Raw genomic sequence first — 16,323 nt, 5'->3', positions numbered from 1 at the left:
AATAATAATAATAATAAATGTATGTGATGATGATCTATACTCAGAAAGACTATAGTATGTTTACTATTTATATGTATCTACATAAGAACTTAAACACTCAAATGAGTCCCTAATGAATTATGATGATCCTAAGTGGAAATAAACAAAGTGTTTCCTAGTAACACTTAATAATTTAATACCATTTTAAATAAAGCCCAAGGAAACACTTCTGCTCACATTCTCATCAATCTTGTTAAATCTACAGAAAATAGTCTCAGGATAACTAAGCAACATGCCCTGTGGAACACAGCTCTTGAAAGTTAGGACTTGAAGATTTAAAACTTCAATCTCTGTTTTAACTATACTATAGCTGTCTTATTATTTGAACTTAAGCCACAGGATACAGTTAAAGCCACATCTATAAAACGTATAGTTATGGGACTAACTTGAACATTGTTTGGTTTAATACTGCAAAAAGGACAAAAAAAAAAAAAAAAAAATCTCCCTGGCCAGATTCCAGTAAGAATAAAGAAATACTCTGTTCTCTTCTGGACAATACCCTTCAGGAAAAACACAGAAAAACTGTAGTGTGTCTGGATGGCTTAGAGAATTAAGAAATCATAACATGATGAGTGGAAATATTAGTAATTTTTATCCTAGGCAAGAGAGGAATAAAAAGATGACACATCCCCAAATTCTTAAAAGGCTGTGATAGTCATTAGTGCAACTCAATAACTAGTCTGGTTCTCTCCCATTCTGGGTACTTGGGAGAACTGAACTTCTACCCCTCCCCGCTTCCTGTGGTTGACTAGTTCAGGCCAATAAATTATGGATAGAAGTGAGGAGTGTCATTTCTGTGCCAGAATATTTACTGCCTGTGGAAGGTCTTGCAAACCTCTTTCTCTCTGCCACATCTGAGATGATGGTTTGTTTCTCTGTCGGCCTCGGTCCTTGAGAGACTCAAGAGAAGAACCCCCTTCTTATCCACAATGGACAAGGAGATAAAGAAGTATGAATTAAAAAAAAATAATTGGGAGACTTGTTAAAAACTTCTGAATTTAGAGTCTATTTGATATGGCAGGAATGCCATATTATCCTGACTGATCCAGGCTGTCAAGTTTAAGGATTAGAACCATCAGTTGCACAGCACTAATGCATAGAAATAAAAAAAAAAAATGTTCAAGTTTAGCACTAATAAAAACTTTTAACAAAAATTTCCAATTGAAATGACTATTTCACTTCTAGCCAAAATGGAGGCATAGGTAGATATGCTTTGCTTCTTTAAACAACTAAAAGGAAAACAACAAATTTCAAAACAAAAAACAAGAGAACTGACAGAAAATCGAACTGTATGGGATATCCGACAACCAAGGAGTTAAAGAAACATTCACGCAGACTGGTAGGAGGGACGGAAACTGGCAGCCAGGGCAGAGTGAACCCATGACAAGATGCAGCTGGCGGACCTAGTGAATGAGACTGTGCCTGATGGACTGGGTGGTCCCACATTTGCATGCAGATTAACTGGGAGGAACAACTGGGGAGTGGGACAGATTGGGCAACTCAGGATTCCAGCTCCAGGAAGAAAGCTTCAAAACCTCTACCTATAAAAATTTGTGGGGATTGCAGCAGTGGGATAAAATGCCAGTCTCACAGGAGAGTCTGTTGGAGGGGCCCATGGAGTCCTAGAACATACACATGACCACCCACCCAGGAATCAGCACCAGAAAGGCACAATTCGCTTTTGGGTAGCAGGGGAAGTAACTGAAAGCTGGGGGAGAACTGAGCAAGAGGAATAGTCTCTCTCTGACCCCTCCCCCACATATAGTGCCACAACACAACAAAGTGGATTGTCTCACTATGGTGAATACCTAAGGTTCCGCCCCTTACAACATAACATGTGTGTGCCAAGACAAAAAATATGGCCCAAATGAAAGAACAGATTAAAACTCCAGAAAAAGAACTAAGCAACCTGGAGATAGCCAACCTATCAGACGCAGAGTTCAAAACACTGGTAATCAGGATGCTCATAGAAAAGACTGAGTATGGCTGCAAAATAAAGGAAGAAGGCTATACAAAGTGAAATAAAGAAAACTTCTGGCAAAGATGGAGGCGCAGGTAGATACACTTTGCCTCCTCGCACCACCAAAAGAAGGACAATAACGAATTTAAAAACAAAAAATAACCAGAACTGCCAGAAAATTGAACTGTATGGAAGTCCGACAGCCAAAGAGCTGAAGAAGAAACATTCATCCAGACTGGGAGGAGAGGCGGAGACAGAAAGCTGGGACAGAGTGGACACATGGGCAAGGCAGCAGCTGGTGGACTGGGTGGTCCAACATTTGCGTGTGGATAAACCCTGAAGAACAGCTTGGGAGCAAGACAGACCACTTAATCCAGGGTTCCAGTGTGGGAAAAGAGAGCCTCAGAACCTCTGGCTATAAAAACCTGTGGGGCTTGCAGCAGCAGGAGAGACTCCCAGCCTCACAGGAGTGTTCACTGGAGAGACCCACAGGGTTCTAGAATGTACCCAAACCTATCCACCCTGGAATCAGCACCTGAAGGATCCAATTTGCTTGTAGGTAGCAAGGAAACTGACTGAAAGCCAGTGAGACCTGAGCAAGTGGCATTGTTCCCTCTCAGACCCCTCCCCGACACACAGCATCACAATGCAGCGACCTGGATTGCCCCACCCTGGTGAATACCTAAGGCTCCGCCCCTCCCAACATAACAGGCACATTGAGACAAAGAAACATGGCCCAAATGATAGAACAGATCAAAGCTCCAATAATAGAACTAAACGATGAACAGATAAGCCAACCTATCAGATGCAGAGTTCAGAATACTGGTAATCCGGATGCTCACTGAATTGGTTGAGTATGGTCACAAAATGGAGGGAAATGTGAAGGCTATGCAAAGTGAAATAAAGAAAAATATACAGAGAACCAACAGTAAAGGGAAGGAAACCAGGACTCAAACCAAGGACGGGAGCAGAAGGAAGAGATAAACATTCAACCAGAACAGAATGAAAAAACAAGAATTCAAAAAAGTGAGGAGAGGCTTAGAAACCTCTGGGACAACTTTAAACATTCCAATATCTGAGTCATACGGATGCCAGAAGGAGAAGAACAGCAAGAAATTGAAAACCTATTTGAACAAATAATGAAGGAGAACTTCCCCAATCTGGCCAAGGATATAGCCTTCCAGGAGATCCAGGAAGCTAACAGAGTCCCAAAGAGGTTGGACCCAAGGAAGCACACACCAAAGCATATCATAATTATATTAAAGAAGATTAAAGATAAGGAATCTTAAAAGCAGCGAGAGAAAGGAGACAGTTACCTACAAAGGAGTTCCCGTAAGACAATCAATCTTAAAAGAAAGCTTGCAGGCAAGAGGGGGGTAGCAAGAAGTACTCAAAGTCATGAAAGACAAGGACGTACATCCAAGATTACTCGATCCAGCAAAGCTATCATTTAGAATGGGAGGGCAGATAACATGCTTCCCAGACAAAGTAAAGCTAAAGGAGTTCATCATCACCAAGCCATTATTACATGAAATGTTAAAGGGACTTATCTAAGAAAAACATCAAAACTATGAACAGTAAAATGACAACAAACTTAAAACTATCAACAACCTAAAAAAAGCAAAAACAAACTAAGCCAACAACTAGAACAGGAAGAGAAGCAGAGAAATGGAGATAGATCATCACATGGAAGGTTATCAGTGGGGAGGGGAAGGGAGGAGGAAGAAAGAAAAGGTACAGGGAGTAAGAAACATAAATGGTAGGTACATAATAGGCAGGGGGAGGTTAAGAATAGTATAGGAAATAGAAAAGCCAAAGAACTTACATGTACCACCCATGGACATGAACCAAGGGGGGGGAGGATGCTGGATGGAGGAGGATGCAGGGCAGAGGGGGACACAGGGGGGAAAAATACATGGGACCACTGTAATAGCATAATCAATAAAATAACAAAAAAAAAAGAAATGACTGTTTCAACACAATTTGAGTTTCTAGTCACTTAGAAGTGTTTGAAGCAGATGCTGGATAATCAAATCTGCTGAGGGGCCTGCTTGTTTTTCATCCAGATAGCATTTCTGATTATCTAATCTCCAAATCCCTTTTCATCCTTAGCTCTGTAGACAAATAAAAACAAGTATGCAAATTACACAGTTTCACCTTGAAATCCTTTTGCAAGGTAGTGCCATTCTACTGTAAGGTATTCTCTATCTGAATCAAAAGAGACATTCCAGAAAGCTACAGATGGGGCAGTTTGGGGCAGGGAGCTAGCATATCTGAGGACTAATTCTGTAAGAGATTAATTCATTAGCAAATATTTTCACATTGATGAAGTTTGCTCCACTGTAGCAACTTTGTACCTTTGGAGTTCTAATAACAAGGACCTCTGTACTTCACTTAATTATCTTAAAAATCTTGTGCAGTGGTTGGTACTAGAATTTTACTGAAATAAGTAAAATGAACAGATGCTGTGTTTACCCAAGATCAAAGAGAAAGTCAATGGAAGAGCCATGACTAACACACAGGTCTTCCAATACCTCCTTCCATATCATTACACTGCTTCCATGATATGTATATTCAATCAATGAGACACTCATTGAACCATATGTATGTGCCAGAAACTGTGCCGGGTATTGGAAAAATAAAGATGAAACAACTACTATCAATGTGCTACGTACACACACACTATCACATAGACAGACCATAAGGAAATAAGCCAGTCATAAAAGGACAAAGTTAAAGTGATAGAGGCAGAAAGTCTCTGCTGGGACTAGGAGGAGGGAGGAATGGGAATTATTATTTAATGGGTATAGAGATTCAGTTTTGCAAGATGAAAAAAGCTCTGGAGACGGACACTGGTGATGGTTGCGCAACAATGTGAATGTATTTAATGCTACTGGATTATCCACTTAAAAATGATTAAAATGGTCAGCTTTATGATATACAGGGTTCGGCAGAAGTAACGTCTGCTTGAGTATGGCTGGTAATATAATAATACGGGTGTAATAACTTACAATTTTAATTTGAACATTTCATCTATAATGTCATATAGTGTGCTTGAGTGTAATATTGTTATGTTACAGAATTACATTCTTATAATTTTGTAATAGAAGACTTTGTATAAAAAAGGGGCATTAATTGTGGCAGACCCAGTGTATATTTTATCACAATTTTTTTAAACTTAATTATTTTTTGAAAAGTAGATGAGAAACACACAAAAAAATTAACATTAAAAAAATAATGAATTTAGTGGGCAGACAAGAAAGACTGTACTGCAATACAGTGATTAAAAAGAAATTTAAAAGCCAGTGTGAAATTTAATAGAAGTCTAATTAAAGTTAAGTATTTGGTAGGTATAATTAAGTTTTATGAAAATACATAGGCGATGATAAGAAGGGTACCTGACTAAACCTAGGGGTACAAAGCTTCCAAGATAGGCAGAGGTAATCCAAAGGTAAAATGGAGGAGCTAGCAGAGAAAGGCATTTCGGGTAAAAGAAACACTGCCAAGATCCTAAGTTCTGAGAGAACACGGTCTATTTGTTAATCTCTTAAAGTAAGCTAAATCAGTAGGTCTGGAGCTGATGAGAGGTGAAGTGAAAAAGGTATGTATTAGATAATAAATGTCTTTAATGCTAAGAAAGCACTAGCTTTTGAACTTAATCCTAATGAATTGAAGCCCAGAAATGAATACAGCTGAGAATATTTTAAGCAAGGGTATGACAAGATCCGATGTCCATTTTAGAAAAATCATTTATATACAAACATATTTATTTGTACTGAGAGGCAGAAAAAGATATCCATCTTCAATGAGAAGCCCAAATGTCATTAAGAAATAATCTAAGGGTACTTTGAAAGACCATTAGCTACAATATAAAGATGATAGAACCTTCTTTGATAAGACAATTCAACAGGAGAGCTACTTTGGTGGTTTAAACTTTGGTTTATATGAATTTAAAAGGCTATAAAAGCATTACTTAACAGTAAAAATTATCCCTTCAAACTGGACCTAAAGCCAACAATTCTAGTGAAACTTAATAGACGTTTATCTCTATGCATGTTGGTAGGGCCAATAAATCTGTAATTAAAAGGTGAATCTATGATTAGTGTGCAACAGATTATAAGTGACCCAAAGACCCAGCAATGACATCTATAATAGCCAATTGTAAGAGGTGAAATCTGGACACTAACCAAAAATGCATTCAGACTCTTCTGTATACACCACAACTGATTAGCATACAATTTTCCCATGTAATGAAAAAAATTTAAGGGACTCTGTCTCAAACTCAAAAACAGGAAAGAACATTGCACTGAGACATTCCTCTTTGTTAACTCTTTCCACCTACTAAAAATTTCCCAGGCGACTGGCTGCCCCTTGTTCCTCAATACATCCAAATGTTGCTCACTTTCAGCCAACTGAAGCCCAGTTCTGAAACCAGCTCCAAGCCCCAACCCTTTCCTAATCTTTCCTCTGGGGCTATACCTGTCTCCTATGCAGCCCTCAAGACACCAGTTTCCAATAGCCATCACAAAATCTCTACTGACAATAAAAAAGAACATTCACTCACCCAACACGGCCCTCAAATCACAATCTTTCCATAACTTCTCTCATTTGCTAAGATGAGAAGCCTCCCTACACATAGTTCCAAACCTTATAAAAATGGCAAATCGTGACCACTGACTTCAGAGTTGCCTACTGTTATGCTGTCTATAAATTTAACAAAGACAGTAGTAGGTGGTTTTAATATATATCCCCTCCCCCACCCATGTTAGTTAGCGTCTGAAGCACACTCATCAAGAATACCCATCGGAGACCTGGCTGGGTAGCTCAGTTGATTAGAGCATATACCAAGTTTGTAGGTTCAATCCCCAGTCAGGGCACATACAAGAATTGACCAATGAATGCATCAATAATTGGAACAACAAATCAATGTTTTTCTCTCTCTCTATCCACCTCCCCCCCTCTCTCAAATCAATAAAACTTAAAAAAAAAAAAATACACATAGCAGTGGGTAATTAGCATATGCAATTATCTAGTCAAAGTATACCACCCAAAGGTGCTTCTTTACAGCACAACGGAAAAAAATGAACTCTAAATTGGTGGAAAGAGTAACGTCAATTTAACTCTGAATTAAAGACCAGTCACCATGGCTATGTGATTTTCTCTAGAAATACTGAGCTGCTTGCCAGGCAAGAAATAAGAAGAGAGATGGACTCAACCAAACTATTATAAAAATAGACAGAAAAGAGATAATCAATGGTGTTCACAAGAGAGCCATAATAATAGGTCATGGACTCCATGTTTAGTAAGGAAGAGTGTGAGGATAGGAAGAGGGTAATTATCAATGAGAAAGTGAAAGCGTTAATAGATCAGAGATTTCAAAGTGAAAGATTGCTAGATTGAGAGTACCAAGGCAGAAAACCTAAAATAAAGAGAATGAAACACTAAAATCAAGAGTTCTGAGTCTTACAGTTATTGGGTGATGACAAATTTTAAAGTATATAATAAAAGAGAACTGGATCACACTAAGGAATTTGCTGGTAAAAACAGCTAAAATTCTATTATCACTTAAGTAATTACAACATTGTGACAATTTTCTATTCACAGAAATCTGCACATAGCCCTGGCCGGATAGCCCAGTTGTTTGGAGCTTTGTTCTGATATTACCAGGGTTGTGGATTTGATCCCCAGTCAGGGCACATACGGGAATCGACAAATGAATGCATAAATGAGTGGAACAACAAATTGACGTTTCTTTCTCTCTCTTCTTTACTCTAAAATCAATTTAAAAACTTTTTTTTAAAAACCCCTGCATATTGAGTATATTAAAATACTGAAACCAAGAATTCAAACAGAAACCATGAAATACTATACTTCCATGTTTATTAATTTAAAACTATTAGACTTAGTACATGTGCTTTAGAGACACACTGCCTGGGTTCAAATTCCAGCTTGGCCATTTACTAGATGAGTATATGTCCTTTTCCATACTGGCAAAAAGGGGCTGGTATTAGTACCTACCTCACAGAATTGTCAGAGGATTATAGAAGTCACTATATGTAAAGAGCCAAGAATAGCATGAGGCACAGAGTAAACACTGTATTAGCTAGTATTATTAGAGTTTAAGACTTTGTACTACTTTCATGGTAAAATTCTACCCAAAACAAAGGAAACTAAAGTAATCGGCTGATTTAGAGATAAGGCATTTTGCTTGAAGCACACATTTAATAGGTGTAACATTTCTTATTAACAAGTTTGGTTTAAAATAAGCTATACTTGTTTCACTAATACATTTCAAGGTGGCAGGAACAGCCTTCTTTTAAACCTAAAAGGAAGGTAAATATATAGCTTAATAAACTATAAAGAAATATAACCTGCAATGACTGGTGGTGATACTTGAGTTGTCTGTCCTGTAACTGCTTTACTATTAATTGGTTTTGCAAAGATCAGCTTCGTGATTACTGGGCCAGAGGTTGGTGTTCGAGGCTTCTTAGCAATCTGAAATATATAAATAACTATGAAGACCATTTGTTTCTATAAAACACCTACTCAATCAAAATCAGAGAAAAGATTGATATATACAAGTACATATGAAATCAGCTCATTTAACAAAATCTATCTAAGTATTAACGTTAAAACATTTAAAATGTAGCCATTCATCAAAATATTAATATAACATCCTTAGGCCAGTATACAGTAATACCTTTGCATTTCATTGTAAATCCTTATTTTAGTCTCTGGTATATAAACGTATGATGAAAACCAAATTAATTTTTAAAAATAATCTTTAATAATAAAGTTTATTCAATAAACACTTAATAGTAATAAAACACTATGGCAGAGCAATATTCTTTTTTCAAAATAAAAAATTATTCAATAATAAAAAAATGGAATAGAGAAAGTTAAGAAAGTATAGTGCAAATGATGTAGCCACCTACAAATATAATTAGATTGACCCCTGGATGCAAAATATAAATACATATGAAAGATGGACTTATGATGAGATGTTTAGCTCTAGATTTATACATCAGGAGTAGATAAAGAACTGAACAAGTTAATGCCCTAGGATACAAAGAGACAACTTTGGCCAAACACAAACTATTCTAAAGGCAAAACCTCTCAAGTAATATTTATTAATATACTGTTTACTAGACTATAATTTCTTGAAGGGAGAGTATTTTACACATCTCTGATCTTAGGTTATATATTGGTACACTGTTGACTTGAACTAAAATTCTCCACAAGTCAAAAAAGGGAGAATTACCAATGTTTTGATATTGAAATTATCAATGTATGCAAAAACATAGCTTCTTCTAAAAGTTAAAAGCAGAAATTTAGGTATGATAAAAATCAGACATTTTTTGCCCTGGCCAGTGTGGTTCAGTTGGTTGGAGCACTGTTGTGTAGACCAAAGGTCACAGGTTCAGTTCCTGGTCAGGCACATAGCCAGGTTGGAGGTTTGAGCCCTGGTTGGGGTACATACGATTCCTAGTCTGGGCACATACAGAAGGCAACCAATCAATGTTTCTCACATTAATGTTTCTTCCTCTTTCCCTCTCTCCCACTCTCTCTCTCCCTTCCCCTCTCTCTAAAAGGAATGGAAAACATCCTCGGGTGAAGATTAAAAAAAAAGAGAGACGTTTAGAGCATAAAGGACATTAAGTATTAATTTTATCTTTGGCAGATATGAAAATTGAGGCCATGAAAGTACTATTTATTATTGGAAATAATGACTCAAAATGAATAAACATGACTAACTTGAATGACAGAAATATACCAGAACCTGTAACAGATCACAGACCTAGATAAATATCAGCTTTGTGCTCAAATTATAAATTAAATAACATATTTTGTTATACTTAGCTTATATTACTTTCTTACACCCAGAACATATTACTGACAAAACAAAATGTGAATGAAATATAAATCATTTTTAAATTAACAAGAGAATTTATTACTATATTAAAAACTCAACTTGCAAAACTCTGATATACCCAAATAAATTCGTAATTGTACTTTAAAGAAACTGATCCAGTTAGGGAGACACAAAGAGGATATATTCCTTAAACTCTAAAGTCAGAATATGTCATCTATTGATTTAGTATTAATAATCTCAAGAGGTCAAAGCACTGATATTCTTAAAATCCATCTCTCAAAATAAACAATCTTAGCTGTAAAGATTAGGAGTTGAAAGTATTTACCCATTTTTAACTGATTTTCATAATCATACGACTATGTGGATACTTACAATCAGAAAAAAATATAAACAGTACAACCCAAATCACAATAATCTATCAAATAAACAATTTCAACCTGCCCTCTTGTTATGGTTCAACAGAGCTTTGCTTGAAAATAACGATTTCTGGTTCTATTAAGGAACCATGATTTTTACTTTATGAATTCCAAACTGCCCTAGAACAAAATTATTAAGTAAAACAAAGCATAAAGGATCACTTTATAACAAATTTATCCAATCAGCAGATTAAGACAAAAATGAATCAAAAAGATAATTTACAAATAACATAGCTAAATATTTGATCAAATAATACATGCAGATAATTTTTGATACTGTATTGTATAGAGAGAAGAACTAGTTAGGAGTTACGCTGTTCCAGACAGCTAGTTATTTATTACTCTTAAATACTACTATACACAAGAAACATGGGAAAGTGTTTATATATCTGTAATTAAGTATAACTATACCTCTTTGTTACTGCCTTTGGCCTCAACTGTCACCTCTTTCCTTCATTTTTCAAGATGGGTCTCCTTCTTCCACCCTTACCTGCTGTCCATACCCTAACAGTTTCAATACTCATTAAACTTAAGACAACGCTGAGGACTGTCTAGGAAAAAAACCAGAGAATCATATACACTGTGTAATAATAAACCAAATATTCTGGTGCCTAAAAAGGAAACATATAGATGTGTAGCTTATTTGTTTTTTCTGTGCTTCTGAGCTTTGTAGGTTACTTTTGAGTTAGAAGGATCTGGGTTGCCTAAAAGTAACGAGACAAGTAGAACAATATCCTAAATAGAGTTTCTTTTGTTTTGGCTATTGTTTCTTTAAAACCGAAGTTCTTTTTAATAGAATCAGGGTTTATAAAAGTAAGAACAATAAAAGAAGTTATAAGAATTAAGTCCCAGTCTTTTTTTTTTTGGTCAGTACCTCGGCGATTAAGAGTACAAAATTAGTGGAAACAAATAAATTGATCATTGAAACAGTATGTATACATTATTCTTATAAATGAAATAAAGGACATTCTGATTTATATTATCAGTTTCTTGTTACATGGTTATGATCCACATCTCCAAAGTCAGATATACTCTGGTAAACCAGTAAAAAACACATTTCAAAATGGACTTAACAAACAAGCTTAAGGACAGGATGCTTGATGATGATTGGATATCTCATTGAAGACACCCTCATCAAAGGAAGTAAAAAGGCCCTGACTGGTGCGGCTCAGTGGGTTGGGTATCGTCAGTGGGTTGGGCATTGTCCCACAAACCAAAAGGTCACAAATTCAATTCCTGCTCGAGGCACATGCCTGGGTTGTGGGCCAGGTCTCCAGGCAGCATGCGAGGGACAACCTATTGATGACTCTTTTGCACACCCACATTTCTCTCCCTCTCTCCCTAAAAATAAACAAGTTAATAAATTTTTTTTTTAAAAAAAGAAGTAACAGGAAGTCAGAGATAAGTGAGATGTTAATGAACAAAAAAACAAACAAACAATGCTGAATGTTTAACAGTGGCAGAAGGGACAAGGGCAAATTACAAGGTTTAAGAAATCATAAGAATTCTTAAATAAAAGCCCATGAAAAATAACTGCCTAATATTTTGCCAACATAATAACCAAACATTATTTCTAATATCAGGTGAGAGTGGATAATTCCCCAAACCTTCCTATTTACTGACTTTAGTTCTCAAACTCATGCCTTCTCCTTTTTTTCTAAAAGGCAACTCTTTCAAACAGGGAATGCATTTGTGTTCCTTGGTCTTAAGTGGATCATTTATTTCTAAGAGTAGTGGTGACTGAAAAAGGTGTATTTGAGTATGAAAAACAGGAAATCATTTAATAAATGTTCTGTTAACCTTCTAAGTTAGGGTCCTCATACTACTCATACTAACAATAGGTACCATTTTAAAGAATCCTCAAAGTTTTGAGAACTACATCAAATACTTTCTGTTGCTATGAATCTCATCATCTCGTCATGATCAAACAGCCACCTTCCAGCTAAAGTCAAAAACTCAGAGATGATAAGTGACCTATACAAAGTTCCACAGGTAAGTACAGTAGCAGACGTGACTCAACTAGCTGATCTGACTCTAAGGCCTATGTTATCTTCCATCACATTGTGCTGCCTTTTCCAAAATGCTAACATGAGTGGTGGCAATGGACAGTAAACTCCAAAGAAAGGCATAAACTGACTAGTATGTAGAATTTCTGGCTCCGAGGGTTTCTCAGAGCAGCAAGTTTTCCGAGACGTTGGCCATCTGTTAACTGAAAAAATCGAGTCTGAATGATTTTTCGATAGCCCATCAGCAATTCTGGCATCTTTATACCAGCAGAACATCCTTGTAATCACACTATTATTAAGAATAAAATGCATTTAAAAAGGAGTAAGAAGCTATAAATATAGTCATCTGAAATTTAACCAAAATTATGTTTGCTCTATGCAAAATTATTCATAGGATTAGACATAACAAACTTTACCAAAAAACAGAAACAAAAACTCCACACAATTCCTAAATGCAACATTCAAAAGAATTCAGAAATTCTTAGTAACAACTAAGCATTTAATCACCCTACAAACACAACTACCAATCAATTTAATTTTTAACATGCATTTTAATTTATAAGCCCCCTTTTTTTTTTTTACCTGTACTGTTTTTAACTGTTGGGTCTGTAACACAGAGGGCTGAGTTGTTGTATTAATCAGTTGATTTCCTGGGGTCAATGCTGAGACACCAATGACAGGTTTCACCTCTGGCCTCCCTCCAATGGTAACTACTTTAATTTGCTGCGGTGGTAACTTAGCATCTCCTGACTGGGCCTGAGTTGTAACTTTCTGAGCCTGGGGTAGTTGGCTATGGGGTAGTGCTAAAACAATTGGTGAACCAGACTTGCCCAAAGTTGTTAAAATTAACTTCTGTCCATCTGGTTTAAGGGTCTGATTGCCAAGTTTAAGATCAGATGTCTGTGATACTTTGTTTAAAATAATCTGATTGGCAGATATAGTCACAGGAGTCTGAGCACCAAGTTTTTGAAGGCCACTTGGAAAAGCTGGTTTCACTGTGGTGTTAGAATCTGCTTTAATAATTGTATTCACAACTTGGTTAGTGTGGTTACTGTACACTGTGATTGGTTCCGTGGAAATGGGCGTGGCTGTTGAGTCACCAGTAGAATTTATGTTGACAATTTCTTCCAGTTCTGTCTCCATGGGAATTGGGGATGAAACAATAACAGCCTCAATACTATCATCATCCACTAAAGTTATACCAGTGTCCATTATTTCCTCTGGAAGCAAACTATTCACCTCAGCTGGCACCACCTCCATGATCGTTCTCCTGCTAGAAGTTGACCGGGCACTGCAATAAAAGTTGAAAAATAAAAAAATTACTAGGTTTCAAAAACAGATTTAAGAGAAAGAAAAAAATCTGAGAACAATGCAAATGACAAAATAAAAAATGCCATTATGTATAATTGAATGAAAGATATTCCTGATGTGAGTGAGGGTTAAACCATTTTAACATATCCTCAACTTCCAAGAATCTGAACTCTAAGTCATATGAGACCCAATACTAGAACCAAACATTCTCATTCACCATGTCTCAATCTAAAAGTATATTGCATCTAGACAACACTAAGTCACTTAATTAAAGGAAACTCCTTTCCAATGCCCACCCATAAAACTTTTAAATCTTTGACATGTCTAATCATCTTTCTTCCCAGTTCCCCTCTCCGCGCCATCCCCCCCCCCACCCCACATAGACATAGACGGACTTGGGAAATACTGGTGCACACAAAGAAATAAAGATTTGAAAAAAATAACCAGGGTAGACTTCCAGCCAAATGGCGGCATAGGTAAACACAGGTTGTCTCCAAACACAACCACATCAAAATTACAACTAAACTATAGAACCAACGCTGAGAACTGTCAGAAATTGAACTGAATGGAAGTTTGACAACTACTGAATTATAAAGAAACCATATCCATCGAGACTGGTAGGAGGGGCACAAGCACGGAATGGGCTAGTTCCACAACCGTGTGGGGTGAAAAAAAGTTCAGGAGGAATATCTCGGGAGCAAGGAGTCCCAGCCCCACACCAGGCCCCTCAGCCCAGGGTTCCAGTGCCAGGAAGATAAGTCCCCACAACTTCTGGCTGCAAAAACAAGCAGGCATTAAGTCGGTAGAAGAAAATCCTGGAACCTCAGGAAGTTCCTTTTAAAGAACCCATACACAAAGTTATTCAGACTTACTCCCTCTGAGTTCCAGACTGGCATAGCAGCTTGAAAAGCACCAGAGGCATACAGGGGGGATCTAAAGTGTCTGGCATCAAGGTGAGAGCTGGGGAACAGCTTTCTCCCAGAGAGGCCACTGTCCCTTTTCTGTACCCTCCCCCAACAGAGCCACAGAGTAGGCAGCTAGGTGCCGTATCTTAGACTCCATTACCTGGATAACTCAGTTTTTCCTGCTCTGGAGTTGCCCTAAGACTCTGTCCCACCCAGCTTAGAGCTGTTAACAGTGGTTTTTTCATAAGAATGGCAACTTCCTAAATCCTTTTAAAAAGCAGGAGCCAGTCTTATGAGCCCCTAGCTCCTTGTACCTATTCCTAAGTGGCCACAGGCCCAGCACTACCAGCAGCCAGGCTAGGTTCACAGCTTGGTTTCTTCTGGGAACCTCCAACCCAGCACAAGCAGCAGCCATTAGCAGACTGTTTTGTAGCTCCTGCAGGGTGGCCCGGGGCACAACATGGGTGGGAGCTAACCTTGGAATGCACCACTCAGGAGAGCCTAGGACTTTCAACCCCACTTCGGAGCACCGCCACCCAGCCTCTATACCAGTGATCCTCCATGGAGGACAGAGGATGGTGGTCAGTGGTCACAGCCAGTCCTTGCAGCTGAATGACCTGGGTAAATCACTCCCACTGACCTGACAACAGCGACCAAGCTTCAACTACAAGAGGAGGGTGTACTCAGCTCACACGAGTACCCAGCTTGGGTGATAGAGGAGGCTGTGTCACTGGACTCTGCAGGACACCTACTACATTAGACCACTCTACCAAGACAGGGAGTCATAGCAGCTCTACCTGATACATGTCTAATGTATCAGGTAGGGAGCCTGCCAAAATGAGGAGACAATGAAACATGGCCCTAATGAAAGAACAGATCAAAAACCAGAAAAAGAACTAAACAAAATGGAGATAAGCAATCCATCAGATGCAGAGTTCGAAACACTGGTTATAAGGATGCTCAGGGAACTTAGTAAGGATGTCAACAACATAAAAGAGATCCAGTCAGAAACGAAAAGATACACTAATTGAAATAAAGAACAATTTACAGGGAAACAATGGTAGAGTGAATGAAGCTGAGAATCAAATCAATGATTTGGAACATTAGGAACCAAAAACAACCAGTCAGAACAACAAGAAAAAAAGAATAAAAAAAAAAAACAAGGACAGCTTAAGGAGCCTCTGGGGCAACTTCAAGCAATCTAACATTTGCATCACAGGGGTACCAGAAGGAGAAGAGAAAGAGTAAGAAATTGGAAATCTATTTGAAAAAACAAAAAAAGAAAGAAAGAAAATTTCCCTAATTTGGTGAAGAAAATAGGTATGCAAGCCCAGGAAGCAGAGAGAGTCTCAAACAAGATGAATGCAAAGAGGCCTACTCCAAGACACACAGTAATTAAAATGCCAAAGGATAAAGATAAAGCAAGAATCTTAAAAGCAGAAAGAGAAAAGTTAGTTACCTACAGGATCCTATAAGACTGTCAGCTGACTTCTCAGAAGAGACTTTGCAGGCTAGAAGGGATTGGCAAGAAATATTCAAAGTCATGAAAAGCAGGGACCTACAGCCAAGGTTGCTCTACCCAGCAAAGCTATCGTTTAGAATCAAAGGGCAGATAAAGAGCTTCCCATACAAGAGAAAAACTAAAGGAGTTCATCGCCACCAAACCATTCTTTTATGTAATGTCAAAGGGACTCATTTAAGAAAAAGATCAAAATTATGAACAATAAAATGGCAAAAAATATACATCTATCAACAGTTGAATCTGAAAAAAAAAACCAAGCAAACAATAAGAACAGAGACAGAATCATGGATA

At 37.6% G+C, this 16,323-nt stretch overlaps 1 protein-coding gene across 4 annotated transcripts in view; it reads right to left on the bottom strand.

Moving 5' to 3' along the window:
- LIN54 (lin-54 DREAM MuvB core complex component) overlaps positions 1-16,323 on the bottom strand; it is a 77,134-nt gene that overhangs the window by 47,323 nt on the left and 13,488 nt on the right. For 3 of the 4 annotated variants that reach the window (XM_054591805.1, XM_054591806.1, XM_054591807.1), the window contains exons 2-3: positions 12,877-13,585; positions 8,371-8,494 (exon numbers count right to left, since the gene is read on the bottom strand). In XM_054591805.1, the coding sequence (XP_054447780.1) occupies positions 8,371-8,494; positions 12,877-13,585 (833 nt within the window). The remainder of the gene's footprint in view (positions 1-8,370; positions 8,495-12,876; positions 13,586-16,323) is intronic. The other variant, XM_054591808.1, reaches the window with a different exon arrangement.

Source organism: Pteronotus mesoamericanus, unplaced genomic scaffold (genome assembly GCF_021234165.1).
Source record: "Pteronotus mesoamericanus isolate MK-2021 breed Mesoamerican mustached bat unplaced genomic scaffold, CSHL_Meso_final scaffold_232, whole genome shotgun sequence".
NCBI lineage: Eukaryota > Metazoa > Chordata > Mammalia > Chiroptera > Mormoopidae > Pteronotus > Pteronotus mesoamericanus.
The sequence above is the reverse complement of the archived record's forward strand: the minus strand, read 5'-3'. Positions and strand labels throughout refer to the sequence as shown.